At 42.4% G+C, this 24,116-nt stretch overlaps 1 protein-coding gene across 1 annotated transcript; it reads right to left on the bottom strand.

Moving 5' to 3' along the window:
- Window positions 1–1,569: 1,569 nt before the first annotated feature.
- On the bottom strand, window positions 1,570–6,407 carry mmp19 (matrix metallopeptidase 19). The gene is made up of 9 exons (XM_071378142.1): window positions 5,942–6,407; window positions 5,519–5,607; window positions 5,073–5,203; window positions 4,700–4,912; window positions 4,069–4,314; window positions 3,799–3,918; window positions 3,372–3,536; window positions 3,033–3,160; window positions 1,570–2,797 (listed from the first exon to the last, which is right to left on the bottom strand). Exons 1-9 carry the CDS (start codon window positions 6,035–6,037, stop codon window positions 2,567–2,569), a joined length of 1,419 nt encoding a protein of 472 aa, XP_071234243.1. The 5' UTR covers window positions 6,038–6,407; the 3' UTR covers window positions 1,570–2,566.
- Between the last annotated feature and the right edge of the window lie 17,709 nt (window positions 6,408–24,116).

Here is a 24,116-nt window from a genome sequence, read left to right as displayed (position 1 = left end):
TGGGAAAAATCACTTGACTGATGAAAACAGACTATTTTTGCTGTTCAGGAACCAATAATGGGGATGGAAATGGCTATGAATAGCACGAGAGCTACCTCCTCGAGTAATATCAACTTTTACAATTGGAGTTATCTGTGATTTAATGACTTGAAAGTAACCAGTGGCATGTAACTTCTGGTCACCTGACTTCCTCAAAGAATAGGAGAGCAGCTGTTGTTGAGGATGCACTGTGACTGGACAAAGAAGAGGACAAGTCAAGACACATTTCTCTGATCTGTGTTTGTTGTCTGTGCGAGTGTGTGTGCGTTTGTAATGTTATGGTGTGTGTTGATGTTTACTTGTCCCTTTTTGTAAGTAACTGCCTGTATAGTTGGGTGTAGAAGATTCAGGTCCAGAGAGATACACGGCAGCCATTTTGTGCCTAAATACATTGAAGATTATTACATTGGCAACTGTTACAAGTGAAATGTAAGTTTTTTTTCCATAGGAATTACAGTGCCTTTTTCAGAGGTAGCAATACTGCAATACTATATATACAATGTTTCAAATCACACTCATTATGTCATTTATTTTGGAGCAGTAGCTTGTTTCATGACAACTTATGGGCAGTTTTACCTGTGCAGTACCTGTATTCAGTAATTTATATGATTAATAACGTTGAAGGACTATGCTATGATAAAATTAGAGTACACATTTGCCAAATTCTAGTTTACTAAAGAATTATCTGTGTTTTTTGAAAATGGTCATTTACTGTTGTTTTAGAATTTTAGAGGGATAGTACTCTGACTCAGTACTCTTAACTATTCTGAATCTGTACAGAATTGTCAATAGGAAATGTAAAAGATAAACCATTAAATTAGTTTAAAAACAAAAGCTGTTTGAGTCATTCCTCTGAGGATAATAAATGGCTCTGTATATTTTCCTCATGGTCACCTAGCAACATCCGCTGCCAAATTCACCCTTAGAATCAGAAACACAGAGGGTCTCAAAGGCAACAACAGGGGGGGGGGGGGTTCCTGCTCCCTGGTGGTTTAAGCAGTGGTGTTGCTGTGGCAGCTCCAAAACTTTATCAGCCCTCAAGTATCATGCATGAAAGCTGCCCCCCCCCCCCCCCCCTTTTGCCCTCAGAACAGCCTCAATTCGTCAGGGCATGGACTCAACAAGGTGTCAAAAGCGTTCCACAGGGATGCTGGCCCATGTTGACTCCCAATGATTCCCACAGTTGTGTCAAGATGGCTGGATGTCCTTTGGGTGGTGGACCATTCTTGATACACACGGGAAATCCAGAAGCGTTGCAGTTCTTGACACAAACCGGTGCACCTGGCACCTACTACCGTACCCCTTCTAAAGGTACTTAAATCATTTGTCTTGCCCATTCACCCTTTGAATGGCACACATACACAATCCATGTCTCATTTGTCTCAAGGCTTAAAAATCTTTATTTTAGCTGTCTGGCATTTAACAAGTGACATCAAGGGATCATAGCTTTCACCTGGTAAGTCTATGTCATGGAAAGAGCAGGTGTTCCTAATGCCTTTTATACTCCGTGCACATCATAAAGGAAACAAGGACTGTTGAAATGGTTTTATTGTTGACTGTCATTACTCATTTGTACAACTACATCTTGGATGAATTAACAGCAAAATAAAAATCGCTGCACACATATATAAACATTTCCAAATGGTACTGTAAGCCTACACACTATGAAATGTGAATTCCCTTTAGCTTGTAAGAGTCACATGACTATAAAAACATCAATAAACATGAGGTTCAACAGAAACATCAGTACACAATTATAAGCCAGTTATAAAATGTAGACATCATGATGTGAAAGCTGGTGTTGACCTTGGAAGTCTGACGCAACACCAATGATATTAGGCTTCTCTTTATGTGGGAAGTGATCAAATATCCATACTCTAGCCCTATAAACGCATAACATGGTGATAAAAAACTCAAATACTTTTTCAGACCCGTCCACAAGCCAAACGTCAAAAGAAAACAAGAAGTTTCAAAGTGCTGGGTGAACACCATTGAAATCAGTACACATACTGAAAAGAGGGCAAACAACAACTGAATAATCCCATCCACATCTGTTGTGAGGGATAGGAAGGGCCCCCCTGGAAGGCCCCCAGAGAGCATAACAAACAGCCTCTCCACACACTCCCTCAGAACTTAGTCTAACACATTTGGGCTGAGGTCCTGCCTGTGTTACATGGAAACAGAGAACTAGTAGGCCATAACAATATGACACTCAATACTCAACCTTATATAAGCACGTATGTCTTACTTCAAATGGCTTTGCCACTACTTACGTTGATAAAGATTCTATCTCACGTTTTGAAGAATTCGTTTGACATAACATTTTAGTTTTATGTACCTTGACTGATAACATGTACTGGTACATGGAAATGTGTTATTATATTGGTTTCACAGTGTGAACACAATGTTATCACAGAGTGGTTGTGGTTGTTGTTGTTGTGTGGTTCCTTGAATGGTTAATTGTGAACACATCTCACCAGCAACGTATTGAGGTTTATGGTGTCTGCTGCCCTCTAATGTCTAGCTCCTAGCAGCGCATCCAGCGTTCACTCATGCTGAGCGGGTAGCCTTTGTCTACACTCAGTAGACTGTTCACACGCCAGTACTTGTCTCCCTTGAAGAAGAAGATGTTTCCGTTGGTCCAGGTAAAGGCAGCATCAGGGTTGTAGGGCACCCCGGTGAAGAGATTAGAGAGGGGTTTAGGGTACACGTTGAGGTTACTGTGGCGCAGCTCATCCCACTGCCAGTACCCTGTACCCTGAGGAGATGAACAACAGAGGACAAAGATGATTAGTACAAAGAGTTTTTCATGCTGGGTATTTGGCATATTCATCATATTCAAGTGGGTAAAAATGCTACTGCTTCAATTTTTGTTGTCATTAATCTACTATAACAATTTACTGAATCCATAATGCTCAGTTGTCATTTGTAACAATTTTGAGTTTACTGGTCAAAAAGTATTGATATAATTGTGCTGTCTTGTGTTCGGTTACCTTGAAAAAGACCAGCTTCTTATTCTTCTCTAAGTACAAAGCGGCATCAATATTAGGTGGGAGGCGTTTGAGCTCTTTGGGGTACCCGTAGTCCAGGAGAAAACTGGTATATCTCCACACTTTATCACCTGTGGTCAGAAACAGTTTTGGTGAGTAGGCTGAAATGAGGAGAGATTAAAAGTAACACATTCACACATTCTGGGCCGGATCACTGTCAATCAATCACTTGTCAAGTATTACACAGTTCATACTATCAGTCTATCTTTAAAATCATCTCACTTTACCTAATTTGTTTGTTAAAAAACACAATACATTTTAAAGTTAGAGAAAATATTACACCTTTAAAAAAGTATGTCTTGTTTGTTCTCTGAGAGTAAACGGCTGCGTTCAGGTTCCCAGGCAGTCCCATCCACAGCCGGTCAATCTTCATGGGTGCATTGTGTCCCATGTCAGACACCGTCCACACATAATCACCACTGAAGGCAAATGTCTTCCTCCATGGACCTAATAAGGAGGAGAATGAAATAGAACACTGAAGGTCCAATCTCAACAAGTCAAATTCCATTGTAGCCTCAATTCCATTGCAGAGAGCAAAAATGTGGTTAGTTAAATCTATCAGAGTAAAAAATATTTCTACAATCTTGAATAGTGTAAGGCTAAAATTTGTGAGGCAGAAATAACAGCTTCCAAGGGAGACATGTACACTACAGTGAGCATCACCACTTGACTGTATATCGCTGGTCAGTATTGTGTGCAGACAGCTTACCCAGCATGATGGCATCCAGCTTGGCAGTGCAGGGGTCTGGGATGTCTCCCTCAGCACCAGGGGGGCTGTATGTGGGGAGTGCCACCGTGGGCTCAATTGTAACACTTGTATCACGTTTACCTAAAACATATTATTGGACAAAGGATTTGAGGGAGGATGAGAGCATTACCGGTGACGTGTAATATATAGCTTTCTGATAAGGGTGTATTGTGTTTTGCAAGTGAAAAAGTCCAAAAACATTGGTACCAGACCAACCCAGGCTCTACTCACCATACATAGCCTGGATGCCTTTCACGTCATCAAAATGCAGACGGAAGTTGTTACGGTAACCGGTGTAGAGAGGGGCCATGAGAGCACTTCTGTACTGGGAGTGGCCCAAGCCTAAGGCGTGGCCTATCTCATGGGCAGCGATGATACGCAGGTTAATGCCATAGAACTTGCCCTCTGTCCAAAACTCATCCTCGTCAAAATGAACAATGCCTGACTCTGGTGGTTCAGCATGGGCCAGCACGTGACCTATGAAATAAATGTTTTTTTTTATTTTTAATTACGCTATATTTCAATGGGAATTAATAAGTATCAGCAGTGAAACCTGGGGTACTTAACTACTGTATGTTTGGTGTGTGTGTGTGCGTGTGTGCGTGCGTGCGTGCGTGTGTGTGTGCGTGTGTGTTAGGCCGAGATTCAATCCGATCTCGCTTGTAGACAACCCAGCTTTTAAAGGCAACAATGTGACAGCGTTCGTGGAGATTGCATTTAAGGTAAACACTGCAGATGTCAGCTCAATTAGAATTCACCTTTAAAATGTCAAGCATGTTATAATGTGGATCTAGCTAAGATCAGCATTAATCCCGGTCCAGTAACTCCAACCCAACTGTATCCGACCCATAGGCACACTCACCCCGTCCATCAAAAGGCACGGCACAAGTGGCATCTTTCGCATGGAATGAAATCCTGATGTCGGCTCGTCCATACTCAACCTCGCGGAAGCTCAGGGGAGCCACGTTGCTCCAGTACTTAAAGGCAGAGCGGATCGCCCTCTTTGTCTCACTCTTTGGCATGTCTGGAGTGTAGTTGTAGATTCGCCAGGTCAGGTTTCTCTTGCGCCAGTAACCTAAAGAAGAAAAAACATGCATTTACCATAAACACAGGTCTAGACGAGAAACCACATTGTGTAGGTGAAGATTATTCTTATTAAGTTTTATGTCCCAACCCACCATCTGGGAAACACTGGTTCATCCCACCCCCACATACAATATCCTCTCCACACTCACCCAGCACTCTGTATTTTAGGGTTTTCTGGTTGAAGGTGTCCTCTATACCACAGCGAGGCTGTCTCATCATCTCTAGGGTGGCCTTGTCAATCACTCCATTGACAGGCAGGCCTGTCACTCTCTGGAAAACCCTGGGGAAAGGAAGGACTGAAATCTCCAATAGCAGATGCAGCATGTGCATACTGTAAATGTAAGGCAAGGAAACAGTTCCTGACAATGGGAAATGTTATGCTAAAGAACTGCATTGATTGTGGTGCATGTGTCAATGTGACTTGCAAAAAGCTATAGAATAGAGCTGTGTTTGGATCTGTATTCACAAAGGGACATTTAGAGTAAGTATGTTCAGATGTTTTGCTTGTTCAGGTTTGTTGGGGAAGAGGAATCACACATGTAAGTTGTTGTTGTGTTCATAGACTGAAGGTTGTGTTGCTGAGGATCTACTTTACCTGAGGGCCTCAATGATATCTTCTGTCTGGATGCCCTTGTTCTGAGGATCCAGCGGGGTGTGCAGATAGCCATACTTCTTCAGGTATGCCTGGTAACACAATAACCACAGTAAGGATACAAGGGTTACTTTAGAAGTTTCAAAGTGATCATTTTCACCTCTTACATTGTGCAGGACAACAGCCACACGAGAAACAATGCTGGTTAAGTTGCAGACAACCAGAAAGACTGAAAGCCATATGATAGGTTACACATATGTCCCTTTTCATCACATATGCCTATATGGATGGTCCAGTTCATAGGAATTTCTGATCAAGTTTGTATTATGTGTGTGAACATCCACAATAATGCGGAGTATTCAGAAGTTGCAATGTAATTCAAAGAATGAAGATAGATAATAGTTCAAAAAGTTGGAAAATTCCTACCGTTGCTTCAGTCGCCTCCATCCTCCTGTCCATCACTCCGGTCATTACGCACAGCACTAGCACCATGAGCACCGTCAGCTGCAGAAGGTAACCCATTTCGCAAAACTTCTATGCAGGAAAAACTGCAGTAACCGTTACGAAAATCAAGCAAATATGAAGTCCGTAACACACTTTGCAGGACGCTCTTGTCTTAATTACTTGTAAAAAATATATATACTTAAACATTATTTAGGGAAAAAATGTTTTTCTCGTTCATCGTTATCTGTTACTCTCCCAAAACTTTACTCTACTGGTTTTCTTCCGTATGTTCTGGAGGCTTATAACTCAAGTGCGGAGTGAGTCAGCCCTGACCCACTGTGATGATCCATCTCTGAGGAATGAGCCTGGAGCAACGGCGAAATGGTTTCACTTTGAAACAGTAAAATTCAGTGGTCGACCATTTTCCGAAGCTCTCCAACTCCCACACACCACGTGTCTCCTCCGTCTCATGAATAACACACATTGGCGGGAGACTTCAGCCTACTGGGCTATTTCCCACGGTAACTACGCGCTTCAAACGTCAATGCACGAGAGAAAATCGCAACGTTGCACATGGATTCCTGACACAGTCAGTGCTACCCGGAATCATTGGGATGTAACTACCGACAACCCCAACCTTAACCCCTACTCTTACCCTAACCTTAACCCTTGCCTTAGCCATTTTAAATGTCTACTTAAATGGGGTAGGGGAATCGCAAGGGTTCCTGTTAGCACTGGACCTTTTTCCCAACAGTGCTCACAGGTAGGCACATTTTACCACATCATTGGCATAAAGAAGTTGTAACACTGCACAATTGGTCGCTAAGCAAAGCTTTTCCATAATACAGTTTCCCAAGCCCAACCAACTGTGTCAGTCAGGTGTCAGTGTGTGGTGGTTAAAATATAACCTTGCCGTATGTGATGATGGTGGCTTAGGCCTATCAAGCACATTCCAAGACTTTGAATATACAATAATGAATAGGGTGAATTCGGGAAAGAGTGGGACATTATATAAACTGTGACAGCTTAATCCCGACGTGTTTATTTATTGGTCTGACAAGAGAACATCTAACCTATTATTACCCTTGCAGATAAACCACATTATCAAAATCCCATCACTTTATTGGTGTGACATCATAGAGGAGGGCAGAGCAAGCGCACACGGTGAGATCAGTGACATAGCTTTTTTTCTGTTTTGATGTAAAGGTTATAAAATTGTCATAAATAATGCACTGTGCCAAATTGTGATGTAATATTATGTTTAAAGGTGCTACAAATAGAATTTCTCCATTATGTGGAAGCTAGGTGAATTGCAACAGCAATAGGCTACATTCAAAACAAATACACTTGAGCCATTTACTTTCAGTTTTGGTCCACCAGCTTCAAGCAGCTGTAAGAACTATATTTTTTGTTATTAAAAATATATTTCACAGTGATTTAGATCGTACAATGATTCCCTACACACTATTCAGTGATTGTTTTCTCACATAAAATGAAATTGATCGAACAGTGTAGAATTTTAGCAACCAAGAAATGAAAGAGCGATTTCTACATCCCTGGTTTCCACTAGATAATACAACCAAATAGCTTTCCTATTTTGACAAAAGAAGCCGGCCCAGTGGGAGAAATTAATAGGCGAATATCACAGCCAATCACAACACTGGCGGGTAAGTAATACTGTGAAACACTATCATTCCACTATTACTGCAGATATATTATGGACATTATCTGAAATAACAATGTAAAAATTCAACAACAACAAGATGAATGTGTAGCATCTTTAAGTGTTGTAATTGTCTTCTTTTTTGTTGTTGCTTTACCAACCATAGCTAAAGTAAGACAGCATGGAGCTAAAGTGGGATACTCTAATAGGCTTTTCCAATGGAGGGAAGAGATCCAGTTTACATTAGGGACGCCTGTACTGGGACACTTTTTGCATTTCCCTCTTCTGTGACCTCTTCAGACATCTATCCAACATAATTGCCCAACACATGATACATTTCTGAAATCCTCAGATGTTTCTTAATCACACAAAATGTAATTGTCATTGGGAAACAATTATGACTACAATAATGGTGTCCCAGTTTATCTAACCTGCTGTCCCAGTCCACCAAATGCGAACTGAAGATATGGTTTTGACTTAGTGTACACAAATGGGTGTGTCAAGCCTCCTGTGAATATGATATCAACATAAGTTTTTTTGTGTGATTAGAAAACACCTTGAGGATTTCATAAATTTATCATTTTGGCTAATACAGTGCATTCGGAAAGTATTCAGACCCCTTCACTTTTCCCCATTTTGTTACGTTACATTCTTATTCTAAAATTGATTGAATTTTTTTTTTTAATCATTAATCTACAAACAATACCCCATAAGGACATAGCAAAAAACGTTTTTTAGACATTTTTGCAAATGTATATATAAAAAAAAACAAAAAAACTGAAATACCTTATTTACATAAGTATTCAGACCCTTTGCTATGAGATTCAACATTTAGCTCAGGTGCATCCTGTTTCCATTGATCATCCTTCAGATGTTTCTACAACTTGATTGGAGTCCACCTGTGGTAAATTCAATTGATTGTACATGATTTGGAAAGGCACACACCTGTCTATATAAGGTCCCACAGTTGAGAGTACATAACAGAGCATAAACAAGTCAAGAGGTCAAAGGAATTGCCTGTAGAGCTCTGAGACAGGATTGTGTCGAGGCACAGATCTGGGGAAGGGTAACAAAACATTTCTGTAGCATTGAAGGTCCCCAAGAACACATTGGCCATTGTTAAATGGAAGAAGTTTGGAACCACCGAGACTCTTCCTAGATCTGTCCGCCTGGCCAAACTGAGCAATCGGGGAAGAAGGGCTTTGGTCAGTGAGGTGACCAAGAACCTGAAGGTCACTCTGACAGGGCTCCAAAGTTCCACTGTGGAGATGGGAGAACCTTCCATAAGGACAACCATCTCTGCAGCACTCCACCAATCAGGCCTTTATGGTAGAGTGGCCAGACGGAACCCACTCCTCAGTAAAAGGCACATGACAGCCCTCTTGGAGTTTGCCAAAAGACACCTATAGGACTCTCAGACCATGAGAAACAAGATTCGACCCCACAATGGTTAAAACAACATCAAAACTCACACAATGTATCTAGGCTTGGTACCTGAAATGCATCTCCTTGCTTCTCTTCCCCTTGTGTATGTGTGGTAGTTATAGCAATAATGTGATTATTATGTCACCACAAGGGTATGTCAGAGTTGGCACACACTGTTCTCTGTCCTTTCACAGGCCAGGGCAGCGAGAGGGTGTGGAAGATAAAGACAAAGTTAAGCCATTTTCTGGATAGTGCAACACTAATGTGTTGGCAGCAGGTTCCCTCAGCCTAACCGAAAGCGCAGCAGGGTAGTTTGAGTAATAGCTTGGAGTTTGCCAAAAGACACCTATAGGACTCTCAGATCATGAAAACAAGATTCTCTGTTCTGATTAAACCAAGCACTCTGTGGCCTGAATGCCAAGCATCACATCTGGAGGAAACCAGGCACCGCTCATCACCGGGCCAATACCATCCCTACGGTGAATCATGGTGGTGGAAGCATCATGCTGTGGGGATGTTTTTCAGCGGCAGGGACTGGGAGAGGAGTCAGGATTGAGGGAAAGATGAACGGCGCAAAGTACAGAGAGACCTTTGATGAAAACCTGGTCCAGAGTGCTCAGGACATTTTGGAAGGTTCACCTTCCAACAGGACAACGAGCCTAAGCACACAGCTAAGACAATGCAGGTATGGCTTCGGGACAAGTCTCTGAATGTCCTTGAGTGGCCCAGCCAGAGCCCGGACTTGAACCCGATTGAACATCTCTGGAGAGACCTGAAAATAGCTGTGCAGCAACATTACCCATCCAACCTGACAGAGCTTGAGAGGATCTGCAGAGAAGAATGGGAGAAACTCCCCAAATACAGCTTTGACAAACTTGTAGCATCATACCCCAAAAAACTCAAGGCTGTAATCGCTGCCGAAGGTGCTTCAACAAAGTACTGAGTAAAGGGTCTGAAAATGTCTAAAAACTGTTTTTTCTTTGTCATTATGGAGTATTATGTGTAGATTCGTGAGGGATTTTATTTTTTGAATAATGCTGTAACGTAACAAAATGTGGAAAAAGTCAAAGGGTCTGAATACTTTCCAAATGCACTGTATGTTGGATAGATGTCGAAAGAGGTTACAGAAGACGAAAATGCAAAAAGTGCCCACTTATTACGAATTCACCCTAAATGTTATATAGGCTCAATGTCATATTATGTCTTGAAGAGAAGTAGCCTATATGGGGTAATATAATATGGCCTTTTTAGACCACATTAAAGTGCTCCTTTCAAGTGGCTGTGCAAGCAAGCCCGTATTCAAGTCCAATCATTTGACCTCTGCAAGGGTAGTACGTTTTCCATTAGCCATCATAACTGCTTATATTTTGTGTTATAAGGTTTGATACATTTATCAAATCAAATTGTATTGGTCACATGCACATGGTTAGCAGATGTTATTGCCATTGTAGCGAAATGGTTGTGCTTCTAGTTCTGACAGTGCAGCAATATATAACATGTAATCTAACAATTCCACAACAACTTCCTAATACACACAAATCTAAGTAAAGGAATGGAATAAGAATATATACATATAAATGTATGGATGAGCAATGACAGAGTGACATAGGCAAGATGCAGTAGATGGTATAAAATACAGTATATACATTACATATATACATTTATGTTAGTAAGGTCATGGTCAATGTTTTCCTGCATTGATTTTTTACACAGTCCTGGGGTCCTGAGGGCTTAAAGAGACACTGGAGAAATGCTGAAGTGAAATACACACCATAGTTTCACTGCACAGCTGCACATTCCTCAGCATGCAACAAGGTGCCAATAGATACTAATGACCAAACCACAGAACTATCTCAGGGACAGAAATGCAGTGCACTGGTTTGAAGCCAGAGTGTGAGAATACCATTAACATGCTGCTGATATACAATAAGTGGAAAACCAAAAACCATAGTCTTAGTTAGTTTATCATTCTGAATTGACAGCTTTGGATATCTTTTTTTGTGTAGCTTTACATCCTCCTCCAACTTGTCAACATTATGAGGGCATGCCACAATAATGTTCAAAACCTCACACACTTTTCAAGGACGTACTCAGGTTGGCATTTCAGAAATCAGTTCTGCAGCTTAACAAAGAGATACATTCACAATGTATTCGTTTGGTCAGCCTGCAGGCTTTCCAAGAAAAAGAGTCTGAACTTGAACTTGAACTCATTCTTCTTGAGTATGTGCAGTGTGCATGTACAGTAAGTACAATTTCAGCAACCAAATCATGATAACATTCCACAGCTGTTTGTAGGGAAACCTCAGTGAATTATATCTTAGTCTTTGCTTCCTCTTTTCTGATCATTAAAGCTATAGACGGGTTGGTTGTTTAGCAACAAAACCGACTTGTGCGCAACTATGGGGAAAAACAGACGGGGTTGGCTTAGAATAGATTGTTGACAACATGTAAACTATATTTAGTCTCCAATGTTTATTGAAACCATAAATACATTTGCACAATGAGCAATTGTTGTCTCTCAAAAACATTGTTACAGTTGTTGGTTTGTTAGCTAGTGATTTTTTTGCCATATTAGCATAGAAGTGACAACAGTCAAAACACGACATCAAGAACAAGCTAGAACTAGCTGAAATGAGCCATCTACTGATTCCCCACATGGCAGCTTCTTGTCATTGTTGCTACTCATCCAGAATCACAACAACGCAGGAACTTCTGCCCCATTGAAGCGTGCGCATCGTTTTCGTGACATTGTCAGCTAGCCCGTCTATAGACCTCTCCCTTCCTTTACACGTGACATTATCCAGTCGGGCCACTCGGGTGGCGCAGTGGTCTAAGGCCACCAGAGATTCTGGGTTCCAGCCCAGGCTCTGTCGCAGCCGGCCACGACAGGGAGGTCCATGGGGCGACGCACACCTGGCCCAGCGTCGTCCGGGTTAGGGAGGGTTTGGCCGGCAGGGATATCCTTGTCTCATCGCGCACTAGCGACTCCTGTGGCGGGCCGGCACATTGGTGCGGCTGGCTTCCGGGTTGGATGTGCATTGTGTCAAGAAGCAGTGCGGCTAGGTTGGGTTGTGTTTCGGAGGATGCATGGCTCTCGACCTTCGCCTCTCCCGAGTCCGTACGGGAGTTGCAGCGATGAGACAAGACTGTAACTACTACCAATTGGATACCACGAAATTGGGGAGAAAAAAGGGGTAAACAAACAAAAACATCATCCAGTCACTGATGAAATCTTACCATCAGAAGAAATGTTCACCCATATCTTAATAACCTCCAGAGGTCTTGGGGTTGTGATTTTTGAAAGACTCTTTCATCCTTTGAACGAACGCAGCCACATGCTGCAGATGTTTCATGTTTCTGGGGGTTCTGTGTGGATGTCCATCCATCATATTATTAACCAGGACTTGAATATGATTGAATCAGAAAGTTTGCTTTCTCAGGAACCAAATTAACATATTTCATTTATTTTCCTTCTACCCCACAATGGTTAAAACAACATAAAAACTCACACAATGTTTCTAGGCTTGGTACCTGAAATGCATCTTCTTGCTTCTCTTCCCCTTGTGCATGTGTGGTAGTTATAGCGATATTGTGATTATTATGTCAACACAAGGATATGTCAGAGCTGGCACACACTGGGTCTGATAGTACAACAGCTGTTCTCTGTCCTTTCACAGTCCAGGGCAGCGAGAAGGTGTGGAAGATAAAGACAAAGAGAAGCCATTTTCTGGATAGTGCAGCTGGTGTTGGCAGCAGGTTCCCTCAGCCTAACCGCAAGCGCCGCAGGGAAGTTTGAGTAGTGGTAGCTGACTCCCACATCTATTTACTTAAGCAAACATCAAGCAGTTGCACAATAGCCTAATCAAATCAAATCACATTTTATTGGTCACATACACATGGTTAGCAGATGTTAATGCGAGTGTAGCGAAATGCTTGTGCTTCTAGTTCCAACCGTGCAGTAATATCTAAAAAATAATCTAACAATTTCACAACAACTACCTTATACACATAAGTGTAAAGGAATGAATGAGAATATGTACATATAAATATATGGATGAGCGATGACTGAACGTCATAGGCAAGATGCAGTAGATGGTATAGAGTACAGTATATACATATGAAATGAGTAATGTAGGGTATGTAAACATTATATCAAGTGGCACTGTTTAAAGTGACTAGTAATACATTTATTACATCAAATTTTTTATTATTAAAGTGGCTAGAGATTTGAGTCAGTATGTTTGCAGCAGCCACTCAATGTTAGTGATGGCTGTTTAACAGTCTGATGGCCTTGAGATAGAAGCTGTTTTTCAGTCTCTCGGTCCCAGCTTTGAAGCACCTGTACTGAGCTCGCCTTCTGGATGATAACAGGGTGAACAGGCAGTGGCTCGGGTGGTTGTTGTCCTTGATTATCTTTTTGGCCTACCTGTGACATCGGGTGGTGTAGGTGTCCTGGAGGGCAGATAGTTTGCCGCCGGTGATGCTTTGCGCAGACCTCACTACCCTCTGGAGAGCCTTACGGTTGTGGGCGGAGCAGTTGCAGTACCAGGCGGTGATACAGCCTGACGGGATGCTCTCGATTGTGCATCTTTAAAAGTTTGTGAGTGCTTTTGGTGACAAGCCAAATTTCTTCAGCCTCCTGAGGTTGACGAGGCGCTGTTGCGCCTTCTTCACCACGCTGTCTGTGTGGGTGGACTATTTCAGTTTGCCCGTGATGTGTACGCCAAGGAACTTAAAACTTTCCACCTTCTCCACTGCTGTCCCTCTGCTGTTTCCTGAAGTCCACGATCATCTCCTTTGTTTTGTTGACATTGAGTGTGAGGTTATTTTCCTGACACCACACTCCGAGGGCCCTCACCTCCTCCCTGTAGGCCGTCTCGTCATTGTTGGTAATCAAGCCTACCACTGTAGTGTCGTCTGCAAACTTGATGATTGAGTTGGAGGCGTGCATGGCCACGCAGTCATGGGTGAACAGGGAGTACAGGAGAGGGCTGAGAATGCACCCTTGTGGGGCCCCAGTGTTGGGGATCAGCAGGGTGGAGATGTTGTTTCCTACCCTCACCACCTGGGGGCAGTCCGTCAGAAAGTCCAGGGTCTCAAGCTTAATGACGAGTTTGGAGGGTACTAGGGTGTTAAATGCTGAGCTGTAATCGATGAACAGCATTCTTACATAGGTATTCCTCTTGTCCAGATGGGTTAGGGCAGTGTGCAGTGTGATTGCGATTGCGTCGTCTGTGGACCTATTGGGGCGGTAAGCAAATTGGAGCGGGTCTAGGGTGTCAGGTAGGGTGGAGGTGATATGATCCTTGACTAGTCTCTCAAAGCACTTCATGATGACGGAAGTGAGTGCTACGGGGCGATTAGTCGTTTAGCTCAGTTACCTTAGCTTTCTTGGGAACAGGAACAATGATGGCCCTCTTGAAGCATGTGGGAACAACAGACTGGGATAGGGATTGATTGAATATGTCCGTAAACACACCAGCCAGCTGGTCTGCGCATGCTCTGAGGACGCGGCTAGGGATGCCGTCTTAGCCCGCAGCCTTGCGAGGGATAACACGTTTAAATGTTTTACTCACGTTGGCTGCGGTGGAGACCCCGCAGGGTTTGTTAGCGGGCCGTGTCAGTGGTACTGTATTGTCCTCAAAGCGAGCAAAGAAGTTGTTTAGTTTGTCTGGGAGCAAGATGTCGATGTCCGCGACTTGGCTGGTTCTCTTTTTGTAATCCGTGATTGTCTGTAGACCCTGCCACATATGTCTCGCGTCTGAGCCGTTGAATTGCGATTCTACTTTGTCTCTTTACTGATGCTTAGCTTGTTTGATTGCCTTGCGGAGGGAATAGCTACACTGTTTGTCTTCAGTCATGTTTCTGGTCGCCTTGCCATGATTAAAAGCAGTGGTTCGCGCTTTCAGTTTTGCATGAATGCTGCCATCAATCCACGGTTTCTGGTTGGGGAAGATTTTAATAGTCACCATGGGTACAACATCACCGATGCACTTGCTCATAAACTCGCTCACCATATCAGCGCATACATCAATGTTGTTGTCCGATGCTATCTGGAACATATCCCAGTCCACGTGATCGAAGAAATCTTGAAGCGTGGAATCAAATTGGTCGGACCAGTGTTGAACAGACCTGAGCACGGGCGTTTCCTGTTTTAGTTTCTGTCTATAGGCTGGGAGCATCAAAATGGAGTTGTGGTCAGATTTGCCGAAAGGCGGGAGAGGGAGGGCTTTGTATGCGTCGCGGAAGTTAGAGTAGCAATGATCCAGAATTTTGCCAGCCCGGGTCACGCATTCAATATGCTGATAAAATTTAGGGAGCCTTGTTTTCAGATTAGCCTTGTTAAAATCCCCAGCTACAATAAATGCATCCTCAGGACAAGACAGAGGTGTGAAAACAATGCTTATGGGGATGGGAAGTGGCATGCCAGTCTGCCTTATTGTCATGTGCCATGCTGTAATAGAAGACCAATGGTGCCAGTGGATTTATGGGGTGGCACAGGTATAATGGGTCTGGCTGCGATTGTGCAGTTGTCAGCCATCATTAAGGTCCACTTTAACACATACCTCTTCTAAATCACTGTCATCAGCCTTTCAAGGTGCAGACAGCGTAGACACTCTGGGGGCGGAGAGGAGGCTTTGTGTGGTTTTGGCATGGTCCAGTTCTCACTGGGAATATTTTTTTGTGTGATGTGAATACGTGGTGTCATGCAAGCAGCACAGCTACTCCTTTCCATAAAAATTTGGAGTAATCTCATCCACCATCTGGCTCTCCCAAGCAATTGAGCCTGACAACAAAGTTAGATTCATGGTGAAGGTGTTTGATGGTGAATGTTTTGTCTGGAGCTTAGTTTGCAACAGCCATTGAAATGTAAGAGTTAGAGGAATGGGTCCACAACCAGATTGCCCCAAATCATCCAGGTATAAAAAATAAAATTGTGCAAAATTGTGCAGATTTCTGGTCAAGTGTTCTGGTATCTGATAAATATAATAATGATTTTGTTCTGCCAGCACAATTTCTGGGTAGTGCAACACAGACTGTACCACAGACTGCCAAAACCTCAAACCACATACTGCAAAGGTTTCCTTCTTAAGTCTGTACTGTCATATGCCTGAGCTAGTGTTTATTGTTCATGGGCGACTGACAATTTCCAGTTATTATTTCTGGGGCTCAGCCTAAGACACTGGATGAAGTAAATATTTGACTTTGAATTAGATGCAATATTGACACAGTGGTATTCCTCAGGTGCCTTAGACTCTCTTTTGCTATATTTTCCTCAGTTTGATCTTTCCAGTCCTGTATCTTTATAAGTATAAGTTCTCTCTCACTGATTCATACTAGTGGTAATGTAAGTGTATCATGCCGTGTGAGTAAACGTCCACAGCCTGGAAATCCCTGTACACTTAAAACGTAAATCGAATGACTTTTTCTCAGAACCTTAAGGTTCTGTTTACTTACAGTGCTTGTAAATGAAGGATTAGTAAGGTCATGTTTGTAGTATTCCCCTGCTCTCTCTGACTCATCCCAGGTCTAGTAAGCTTCGGGGAAGAGAAAGATTGAGCACAGGGTCACAGCTAAAGATTCTGCATTGAACAGAATTCAGAGGGGTTGGGTTAAAGGCGGAAGACACATTTTGGTTGAATGCATTCAACTGACTAGGTATCCCCTTTCCCTTCCCTTCCCTATATTATAGCAGTTTGAAGGGAATATGGATGTCTGACAATGGGATTTTCCAGCAAAACATACTCCTTGAGTCTCTAAAGAATTCCAGAAGGACAGATACTTATCAAGTGAAAATCCAGGTGAACCAGAAAGAATGTTGGACCTCTATTTGATATAGAGTACACGCAAAACAGTGTTACTAAGAAGGTATTACACTTTTAGCATTATTAACTGATGATAAGCAATTTGTGAAGCAGAGGGTGAGATGGAATGTGGATCAGGTTGTAACATGATTGACTGGCCAATAATCTGGTTTGGATTTATATACCATACAAGAGCAAGGTATCTGAGGTGCCCCCCTTGTCTTTCTCTGTCTGTCTGTCTGTCTGTCTGTCTGTCTGTCTGTCTGTCTGTCTGTCTGTCTGTCTGTCTGTCTGTCTGTCTGTCTGTCTGTCTGTCTGTCTGTCTGTCTGTCTGTCTGTCTGTCTGTCTGTCTGTCTGTCTGTCAGTCTGTCAGTCTGTCTGTCAGTCTGTCAGTCTGTCTGTCTGTCTGTCAAGCTGTCTGTCTGTCTGTCTGTCTGTCAAGCTGTCTGTCTGTCTGTCTGTCTGTCAAGCTGTCTGTCTGTCTGTCTGTCAAGCTGTCTGTCTGTCTGTCTGTCTGTCGGTCGGTCGGTCGGTCGGTCGGTCGGTCGGTCGGTCGGTCGGTCGGTCGGTCGGTCGGTCGGTCGGTCGGTCGGTCGGTCGGTCGGTCGGTCGGTCGGTCGGTCGGTCGGTCGGTCGGTCGGTCGGTCGGTCGGTCGGTCGGTCGGTCGGTCGGTCGGTCGGTCGGTCGGTCGGTCGGTCGGTCGGTCGGTCGGTCGGTCGGTCGGTCGGTCAGTCAGTCAGTTCAGCTAAGTCTAGGGTGTGGCAAAGTGGGGTGTGTTGCTCCAAGGAATTCTTTGGAAGTTGAAGCTCATTTACTGCATTTCTACACATTTAAAAAACTTTAAACAGCTATTTGGAGAACAGCAAAAACAAACTAAAATGACCCCAGCCATTAATTATCGCCACAATATTAGGTTTGAAGGTATGTAGAATGGCATAAACAAAGTCAACCACTACTCAACCTCACCATATAGTAAATTAACTAATTTACATGTGGAATGGCGCATACAGAGAAACGTGAAAAAGATGCATAATACCCACTATCAAGTGACAACAAGGCTGACTTTAAATGCTGACATCCATAGGCGGTGCATTAGTTTCAAGTTTGGGGAAGCTATTTTTTCACCATAACATTGCATGCATTTATCATCGCATTTGCAGACTAATGTAAGATAGGCTAATGTGATGAGTAAATTGCATAGTCATATTTTAAGATAATAATATAACTCAATCACTGTTAGCAAAAGTTCTGAACAATTCTTGCCTGAGTGTGTAGCGAGATAGAGTAAGCCTAATCAGAGACGTGTCTTCTCCTTTCTTTGCATGGGAAAAATGTGGCCTTTTATAAACACATGTCATGCAATTCTACTACACTTTATATGACTGGAGACATAAGCAACATATTTTTTAATACAACACAAATTAGTAGCCTACTCTGCTGACACTGACAAACAGATCAGTAAAAATGACCTTGTCTTGCATACAACCATCTAATCTAGGCCTATGAAAAGGAGAGACACAATTTGTACAATATGACCTCTATCTAGCCTGGAGGAGGAAATGATTTCCTCCCCCCAATAATTCCAGTAGTACTGATCCAATGATAAAGACAGTGAATATACGCACAGTGTACAACCCATTATGCATTGTAGCAAACGTGCAATCGAACTGAACGCACCCCAGAACTGACTAACCAAGCATGGTTACTTTCTGAACTCATAGAGTTAGACCAACAGTTTAAAGTAATACTGAAATTATTGTATTTCAGTTGTGGTTGGGATATATTGACCACAGTGGAGGCTGGTGAGGGGAGGACAGCTCATGGAATGAAGCGAATGGAATGGCATCAAACACATGGAAACCACGTGTTTGATGTATTTGATACCATTCCACCTATTCCGCTCCAGCCATTACCACAAGCCCGTCCTCCCCAATTAAGGTGCCACCAACCTCCTGTGATTGACCAAATTATCAGGAAAGTTTTGGATGTATTTTCCCTTAAAAATTCACCAGAAACAACCCTAGAACCCATTGACCCGGATCCGCCCAATATGCAACACAAAGTTACGCCCTTGATTAGCAAAGGTATTAAAGTTACACAAGCTACTGTAGAAAAGTTAACTTAGAACAAACCAGGCTTCATTTTATCTATATCATGGAAGTCATTATATGACGTTTAAACAAATTGCCACTGAAAACGTTGATCATTCCCTAGGGAGTTGCTTCTTGCCTGTACCTCAGTGGTGGCTCATTGCAGTCAAGCAAAAAAACTCTTGAGATTTAAAGCTACAGCAATCATTTTTTGTAACAGGCTGTAAAAACTCAATAAAACTAGTCTAAAAAATAAGGAAAGTGTCTGTAAATTTCTGCTGTTTCAAACACATTGCTTTGCTATTACATTTTTTATTGTAAGAGTGTTGGCTCAACGAGACAATTCTGTACATGTGCAGTATATGTGTAGTCGAGGGTAATTTTGCGAAAAGTCTAGTAAGTGTGAAGACCATCTTATTTGTGTCGGGAGGGTGGGAAGAATGTGCTCTGTCAGAAAATGTCAGTCTGGCATCTCGCCATGTCACTCAGACACCTGCATGGTTCTGTCTGACTGGGTGCCCTATCTCTCTCCTCTCAGCCAACTATCCCTAGATGTATCCTTTGTTTCCATTTATTATCACAGAGGTTGACTTTGGCTCTGACTTCATAACAGAAGAGAAAACTCAGAGATTATCTACAGATTCCCCAGGTGATGTTCTCCAAAGTTCATTTATGTTGGAATGAGTCCCTGGTTTTATAGAGTAGGAGGGATATAACATATGGTCTGGTCACACGCTGAGTTTGTTGTCTTTAACATCATAAACCTACTTTATTTCTCTCTGCTGTCTGCCCCCTCTCTCACTCCGTTTTTCTTTTCATCCCTTCATTTATCTTTCTTCATTCGTGTTCGATTCCTTACAACGTCTGTCTTTCTCTCTCTATTTCGCTCTCTCTCCACCCTGTTTCTCTCTCGGCCTCCTTCTTCCTCCCTCTCTCTTTTGACAGCTGGAATAACCTTGTTGTTTCCAGGAAACTGTCTTGGCCAATTTACATCCTTGTAAAACCAACGTCACCACATCTGTGCATCATTGAGTTCAGTGTGCAGAACAAATGTCTGGGGTGTCTCTTTACATCACAAATTAAACCAAACAAGTCAAAACAATTGTTAATAGATGATGCTGAGTTCATTCTATACTTGAAGAGGCTATTTAAACCAAACTGCTCAAATAGTCTCTAATCAATTCAATAGTTTCACAACATATGGATATATTACTGCTTGTTGTCAGAGGCCAGTGACTATCCTTACAATATGTCTCATTATGTTAAGAGTAGGGTTGCAATATCCCGGGAACTTTCAATCATTTCCGTGGTTTTTCAGAAATCCTGGATGGAGGCTACCGAATTTCATGCTTATTCCCTCCTGATTATAAATTATGGGAATTTATTGAAGGTTCCTGGAATTTTGCAACCATAGTTAAGCGATTACACATTACAAATGGATAATATGATGAGCTTACAAAAGTCAGTGACCTGTAAAACAAATAAAACGTCACTTGTTGACGTTCAAGTTTGGTTTCCTTCTGCACTCTTTGACCAGTAAGTGTGGGAGTGTAGTTTAATAAGTTACTGTTCATCGTATAAACTTGCAACAGCCTCCGTCCTCCCTCTGACTGTGCTTTGGTCATCCCTGTTAGCACACATATACAGGAAGTCATAATTCATTCTGTCGCATTGTTTTCTTCCTATTAGTCATTTTGCATAATGAAAGGAAGCTCACCCACAGCGTATGCTGTTGTTTAATTCAAGCTGTACCACAAATCTGTACTGCATTTTTGGCAAAGCACTGTTGTTAAAGTTTGGGATGTGCATATAACCAACTTACTAACTATTAGTCACTTGTGTGTTTGTATCTCAGTGGTGGCGAGACAGTGGTCTAGTTGAGATCTTAGACTTGACCTATAAATTGTTGTTAGTCATCAAACGCCTGCCTTGTCATGGCAGTATGAGAGGAGGCCTGTGTGGTTGGACACATGGCTTAACTAGGATTGGAGCAGCCAAAGGGTGACCGCATGTGGATTTACTGTACGTGAATGCCATTAAGGACAATGAACTGGTACAGATGAAGTCGGAAGTTTACATACACTTAGGTTGGAGTCATTACAACTTGTTTTTGAACCACTCCACAAATTTCTTCTGAACAAACTATAGTTTTGGCAAGTCTGTTAGGACATCTACTTTGTGCATGACACAAGTAATTTTTCCAACAATTGTTTACAGACAGATTATTTCACTTATAATTCACTGTATCACAATTTCAGTAGGTCAGAAGTTTACATACACTAAATTGACAGTGCATTTAAACAGCTTGGAAAATTCCAGAAAATGATGTCATGGCTTTAGAAGCTTCTGATAGGCTAATTGACATAATTGAGTCAATTGGAGGTGTACCTGTGGATGTATTTCAAGGCCATCCTTCAAACTCAGTGCCTCTGCTTGATATCATGGGAAAATCAAAAGAAATCAGCCAAGACCTCAGAAAAACAATTGTAGACCTCCACAAGTCTGGTTCATTCTTGGGAGCAATTTCCAAATGCCTGAAGGTACCACGTTCATCTGTACAAACAATAGTACGCAAGTATAAACACCATGGGACCACGCAGCCGTCATACTGCTCAGGAAGAAGACGTGTTCTGTCTCCTAGAGATGAACGTACTTTGGTGCGAAAAGTGCAAATCAATCTCAGAACACAGCAAAGGACCTTGTGAAGTGCTGGAGGAAACAGGTACAAAAGTATCTATATCCACAGTAAAACGAGTCCTATATCAACATAACCTGAGAGGCCACTCAGCAAGGAAGAATCAACTGCTCCAAAACTGCCATAAAAAAGCCAGACTACGGTTTGCAACTGCACATGGGGACAAAGATCGTACTTTTTGGAGAAATGTCCTCTGGTCTGATGAAACAAAAATAAAACAGTTTGTCCATAATGACCATTGTTATGTTTGGAGGAAAAAGGGGGATGCTTGCAAGCCGAAGAACACCATCCCAACCGTGAAGCACAGGGGTGGCAGCATCATGTTGTGGGGGTGCTTTGCTGCAGGAGGGACTGGTGCACTTCACAAAATAAATGCCGTCATGAGGAAGGGAAAATGATGTGGCTATATTGAAGCAACATCTCAAGACATCAGTCAGAAGTTAAAGCTTTGTCGCAAATGGCTCTTCCAAATGGACAATGACCCCAAGCATACTTCCAAAGTTGTGGCAAAATGGCTTAAGAACAACAATGTCAAGGTATTGGAGTGGCCATCACAAAGCCCTGACCTCAATCCCATGGAAAATTTGTGGGCCGAACTGAAAAAACATGTGCGAGCAAAGAGGCCTACAAACCTGATTCAGTTACACCAGCTCTGTCAGGAGGAATGGGCCAAAATTCACCCAACTTATTGTGGGAAGCTTGTGGAAGGCTACCCAAAACGTTTGACCCAAGTTAAACAATTGAAAGGCAATGCTACCAAATACTAATTGAGTGTATGTAAACTTCTGACCCACTGGGAATGTGATGAAAGAAATAAAAGCTGAAATAAATCATTCTCTCTTCTATTATTCTGACATTTCACATTCTTAAAATAAAGTGGTGATCCTAAATGCTGTTGACCCGGATCACTGGTTGCTGCGGGAAAAGGAGGAGGTCGAAAGGGGGGTGAGTGTAACGGATGTAAAATGGCTAGCTAGTTAGCGGTGGTGCGCGCTAATATAGTACCAGTCAACACCTACTCATTCCAGGATTTTTCTTTATTTTACTATTTTCTTCATTGTAGAATAATAGTGAAGAAATCAAAACTAAGAAATAACACATATGGAATCATGTAGTAACCAAAAGAGCTTTAAACAAATCAAAATATATTTTATATTTGAGATTCTTCAAAGTAGCCACCCTTTGCCTTGATGACAGCATTGCACATGCTTGGCATTCTCTCAACCAGCTTCATGAGGTAGTCACCTGGAATGCGTTTCAATTAACAGGTGGGCCTTGTTAAAAGTTAATTTGTGGAATTTCTGTCCTTCTTAATGCATTTGAGGCAATCAGTTGTGTTGTGACAAGGTAGGGGTGGAATACAGAATATAGCCCTATTTGGTAAAAGACCAGGTCCATATTATGGCAAGAACAGCTCAAATAAGTAAAGAGAAATGACAGTCCATCATTACTTTAAGACATGAAGGTCAGTCAATCCGGAAAATGTCAAGAACTTTGAAAGTTTCTTCAAGTGCAGTCGCAAAAACCATCAAGCCCTATGATGAAACTGGCTCTCATGAGGACCGCCACAGGAAGACCTAGAGTTAGTTCTGCTGCAGATGATATGTTCATTAGAGTTACCAGCCTCAGAAATTGCAGCCCAAATAAATGCTTCACAGAGTTCCAGTAACAGACACATCTCAACCTAAAATGTTCAGAAGAGACTTTGTGAATCAGGCCTTCATGGTCGAATCGCTGCAAATAAACCACTTCGAAAGGATACCAATAAGAAGAAGAGACTTGCTTGGGCCAAGAAACACGAGCAATGAACATTAGACCGGTGTAAATCTGTCCTTTGGTCTGAATTTGAGATTTTTGGTTCCAACCACTGTGTCTTTGTGAGAAGCAGAGTAGGTGAATGGATGGTCTCCGCATGTGTAGTTCCCACCGTGAAGCATGGAGGAGGAGGTCTGACGGTGATTTGCTGGTGACACTGTCAGTGATTTATTAATTCAAGGCACACTTAACCAGCATGGCTGCCACAGCATTCTGCAGCGATACACCATCACATCTGGTTGGCGCTTAGTGGGACTATCATTTGTTTTTCAAAAGGACAATGACCCAACACACCTCCAGGCTGTGTAAGGGCTATTTGACGAAGAAGGCGTGTGATGTAATGCTGCATCAGATGACTTGGCCTCCACAATCAACCAACCTCAACCCAATTGAAATGGTTTGGGATGAGTTGGACCGTAGAGTGAAGGAATAGCAGCCAACAAGTGCTCAGCATATGTGGGAACTCCTTCAAGACTATTGGAAAAGTATGCCATATGTATATATACACAGTACCAGTCAAAAGTTTGGACATGTCGATAAATATATATACACTGCTCAAAAAAATAAAGGGAACACTTAAACAACACAATGTAACTCCAAGTCAATCACACTTCTGTGAAATCACATGCACATTTGTGGCCTGCTGGAGGTCATTTTGCAGG

This window comes from Salvelinus alpinus, chromosome 2, assembly GCF_045679555.1.
Source record: "Salvelinus alpinus chromosome 2, SLU_Salpinus.1, whole genome shotgun sequence".
In the NCBI taxonomy this organism is placed as follows: domain Eukaryota; kingdom Metazoa; phylum Chordata; class Actinopteri; order Salmoniformes; family Salmonidae; genus Salvelinus; species Salvelinus alpinus.
The sequence above is the reverse complement of the archived record's forward strand: the minus strand, read 5'-3'. Positions and strand labels throughout refer to the sequence as shown.